The sequence below is a fragment of the Myodes glareolus genome, chromosome 25, assembly GCF_982192425.1.
Source record: "Myodes glareolus chromosome 25, mMyoGla1.1, whole genome shotgun sequence".
In the NCBI taxonomy this organism is placed as follows: Eukaryota; Metazoa; Chordata; class Mammalia; order Rodentia; family Cricetidae; genus Myodes; species Myodes glareolus.
Window position 1 is genome coordinate 21,725,845 of NC_142050.1, and position 4,413 is coordinate 21,730,257.

Genomic DNA, 4,413 nt, shown 5'->3' on the forward strand with positions numbered 1-4,413 from the left:
AAAAGTCAAAACGAACCCAGGAGTATGACTAGGACAGGAAAGGAGTGAGTCAGAATACAGGCAAAACAGGTGAGGATTTACAGATTCAAGCATCTGTGGATATGATAGCGAATGAAGCTTGCATGAAAGGCATTTCATTATCAGATAAGGATCGCGACAAAGCAAAGGTTTCTTACCCTAGAGTCTTTACTGTATTTCATGCCTCAGAAAGGTTCTGCTCTGCAGAACTGCATCGACAGTACTTTTTTCAGTGTAGGATTGCTCATCATCAGTGAAGTATAATGAATACAGACTAAGCCATAGATGACAGCTTCACAGACCCAGAACCAGGATTGTTTATCAAATACGGTGCCAATAAAGGAGACTACTATAGTCAGAAAATAGGAGGTGAAGAAGATGAAGAAGGTAGCAAGAGACTTCAGAACAGTGGACTGAGCTTTCATGCTGGAGTCGTTGGTGTTAAACTCTTTCATCTGCTCCCAGTGCCGGACAAGAGAGACGGTGAGTAAGATAATAGAAACCAGGAACACGAGGAAGGGCGCACCAAAACCAATCATTTTGAGAGGATTAGAAAAATATTGTTCAAACATTTTAAGTCTTATAATCAAAGAACTGTTTCTAGGTAAATGATCCAGGGTAATTAATTCAATCTGAATGTGATATTTAACAACGGAAGGGATGATTGACAAACAAGAAGCTATCAGCGTACCCAATATCAACCAGGGAACCAATTCCAAAATTTTCCACCTCAGCCAGTGGAAGATGGGGTGGGTGAAGGAAGAGACCTTGGCACAGTAGAAGACGGAGAGCAAACTGGTTAGCCAGAATGTCAAAAAGTTCATAAACTCCCAGATGACAGAAATCTTCCAAAATACAAGGGCAGGTCTAGAAATGGTGCCAAAGTTGTACAGCATTGATGCCCACTGGAGACAGAAATGTGAGATGCCCAGGCTAATGAGAATCATTTCCACCGGTGACAGTCTTTGAAAGTTCATCCACTCTCTGCACAGCACTACAACAGTTGTACCACTTTGTATAAGTATTATCAAGGACTCAAGCACATACATGACGATGGAGAAGGTAGTGACTTGATTCGGCACCATGCTTCTATTCTGAAGGATCTTCCTGGACAGCGACTCAGAAGTTCTGTACCAATTTCCAAATCTGCAACAAGGGCTTCCCACTCGTGTTCTCACTCTCTTGGTATAAGTGAACACCTCCTTATGGATGCAAATTCTCTGAAGTCTCTTTTGACCTAGTCATTTCCCTATGTACAGGATTTGTCTTGGTTTGCATGTTGGGTTGAATTTACATAGAAATGCATGAAAATATTATTTGGTTGTGGATTCTTGACCCTAAGATGATTTGATTATGTTTATAAAGAGAAATCTATTACATACCCATGCTGTTTTTTTTCTCTTTTACCACTTTATCTGCTCAAGGTACTCTTTGTTGATCTTTCCATCTTCTTTAAATGATGTCTTTAAAATTTATGAATGTAAAACTTGAGCAGTAGAAAAGATGAATCCTTTATCGCGCAATGATGTCCTGGGTAATGTTTTCATTCGGTCAAAAGCCATATTAGTGGAATCCTCAGAGTCTCTGTCTTTCCAGCACCTTCAACAGCTGGGGATGTGAACACTAACAACAAAATGTGAGGAGAAACAAAAAGGGTACCTGAAATCCCACTCATAATTACTAGAAGTTAGGGCCCTTCAGTGTCCCCATCTGTTGAAAGTCAATCTCAAAACTGTCTACTGAATGTCCCAACTCAGAGATGACATTGCAGGGAAGCCATCACTCATTCCTCTTTGACCTGCCAATGGAGATGAAGTATTCTTGTTTTTACTCTTCTACTAGTTCTAATGCCTTCAGTACACATCTTACATAGTTTTGGAAATTGTTCTTGTTTCATTAATATCACTTTTGTCTCTCCTTTCTTGGCTAGGTCCTTTAGGTCCCTTTCCCCAGATGAATTGGAAAAGAACCATCAAAATACTAGTAAAACATATCACCTCTAAATATGTATGACATTCTTTTACAGTTATACAAGAAAGCTTGAGAAGGAATACATTTTCCCTTGGTACTAGACAATTCTCCAAATAGAAACCAACTATTTAATTAGTGGCTTCAAAAATGAGCCAGATTCTAGTAATTGGTAGCTAGTGAGAGGAAGAAGTGAAAGTTGTTGGCTCTATAAATTCCAAACCTGGATATTCATTTAATTATTTAAGAATGACAAAGCAGAAGTAGTCTAACATGAAACTTAGAATTGTTTCACATAAACCTTCAAAGTCCACTGAGCTCAATGGTGCAAAGGAAAGCAATAATTTTTCAAAACTTACAGCAGCACATAGAATTAAAATTAGAAAACATCTCCTTTGCATGTTCAATAAAATACAAAAGTAAGAAATGAAACAATGAAACGAGAGCTTGTAATTAAAGGAGGGATTAATTGAGATATAGCCTTCCCACACACATAAGAGGAGAGAGAATATGAAGTGCTTTTAGAGAAATATACCACGTCAACAATGACATCTGTTTTATCTACTGGTCTGCTGAGCATGCTCCTTCCTACACACAGTGACCTTAGAAAGATTGTGATGTTGTATGTCTCTCTCTCAGAAGTTGCTCAGTTTGCGACATCATGTCATAGCCTTTAGGACTGATGATAGCTACAAGAGTTTAACCAGAAATGAATCTCTGTCCAAACCAAAATTTTATAGCTATCCTTCATGTGAAGCAACACCTGATACTCTGTTCCCTCACAGGGATGTCTGTTATGTGGCTGTGAAGACTAAATTTCCAAGATATTCCCTTTGGAAGAGTTTGACTGAGACACAGGACGAGTTGATATTCTCTGGGATTCAAACTTCGAAAACTGGCTCTTGTGTTGTGTGGGCGCCTCTCTTCACTCTGCTGTAGTGATACCAACTCAGGCTTACTCTCTTTCTCCTGTCACACCCATCTGTATCCTTTTCCCATATCCCCGAGAATTGTTATCCATTATCCAATGCTGACAAATTGGCAGGGCTCAGTGTGTGTGTCTATGTCTGTGTGTATAGCATTCATGCCACAACTTACATGTAGAGAGGTCAGAGGGCGATTTGTGGGAATCAAGAGTTTCTCTGTTTACCATGGGGATTCTGTGCATCAAACTTAGTTGGTCAAGCTTACCTCTACCTATTGAGCTTTCTAGCCTCCCAAGTTCATGGATGGGAATGCAAGATCTCCAGACTGCATGCTCATTCTGGTTCTGTTTCCACTTCTTAGACACAGCAATGACCCACAAGATTGATTCCTAATTGTTTCTTCTCTTTCCTTATGAGAAATATAATATACACAGCTAGGGGTTTTGTAGCTGTCCCTCCTGGTTTCCCAGGGTACAACCTAGTCTCATCTTATGCAACTTAATGTTACTTATTTGTAAGTATTGTATAATTATTTTACTCAGTTGTGGAATTTGCTATTGTTAAACAAGACTCACGCAGTCCTAGGCACTAACCTCTTTTTAATCAAAAATTGTGATTTTTTTATAATATATTTTGATTATGGTTTCACCTCCCCCAACTCCTCCTAGATCCTCCATACCTCCCACAAACCCACACCCTTTCTTGCTTTCTCTCTTTCTCTCATTAGAAAACTAATCTCTTTTTTTATATATGTGTGCTTGTGTGCACATACTCATTTTGTAAAATACCAAAAATGGGAAAATTGAAAAGAATGTTCAGTTAACAGAAGGCAACCAATATAACCAAGAATATTTCAAAAAAAAGAACACTTTTTAACCTTCCCATTCCCAAAACAAAGTAGACAATTTTGGTAATAGCAACTTCAGTTGGAAGGAATGTAAATTATAGTTATACACTCAAAAGCAATTTGATCCCACCAATAAGATATTAATTGTTGGGTACATGCTGTATGTTATAGAGAAACTCTTGCATATTTGGGACAAGGGAGATGTTCACAATGGACTAGAAATTGCATAAGCGGCCAGCAGCTGAGAAAGAGATCAAGCGTGGTGCATTCATGTGATGCTGTAAAACCACACAGACATTTATTTGCCAAACTAGTTTACTACACTTGATTCTTGCTGGCAGAAGTTGCCTCTTACTGGAGAGCTTTTAAATGCCAGACTTAGTTTAATGTCTCCTTTGCATATTCCGCCTGGGCATGAAAATCAATTCTGGGGATAGAGCCCAGAAGAGAAGCCTGTTGATGTTCTTTGGGAATATTCCTCTTTGAAAATACAGAGATCCTTCTTTTCATCCTGTGTTATTCTAAATTACATGTGATGCTGAGGACAGCATTGGTGTTGAGGGGAAATCAGTGGAAGTACACAAACCAATCACATCTGCACACCACACACACACAGAGCCATGGACAGACAGACAGACAGACAGACAGACAGAC

The 4,413-nt window shown here is 39.0% G+C and overlaps 1 protein-coding gene across 1 annotated transcript; it reads right to left on the reverse strand.

Annotated features, from left to right (window-relative positions):
• Positions 1 to 203: 203 nt before the first annotated feature.
• On the reverse strand, positions 204 to 1,103 carry Tas2r16 (taste 2 receptor member 16). The gene has a single exon (XM_048450935.3). It carries the CDS (start codon positions 1,101 to 1,103, stop codon positions 204 to 206), a length of 900 nt encoding a protein of 299 aa, XP_048306892.3.
• Positions 1,104 to 4,413: the final 3,310 nt, after the last annotated feature.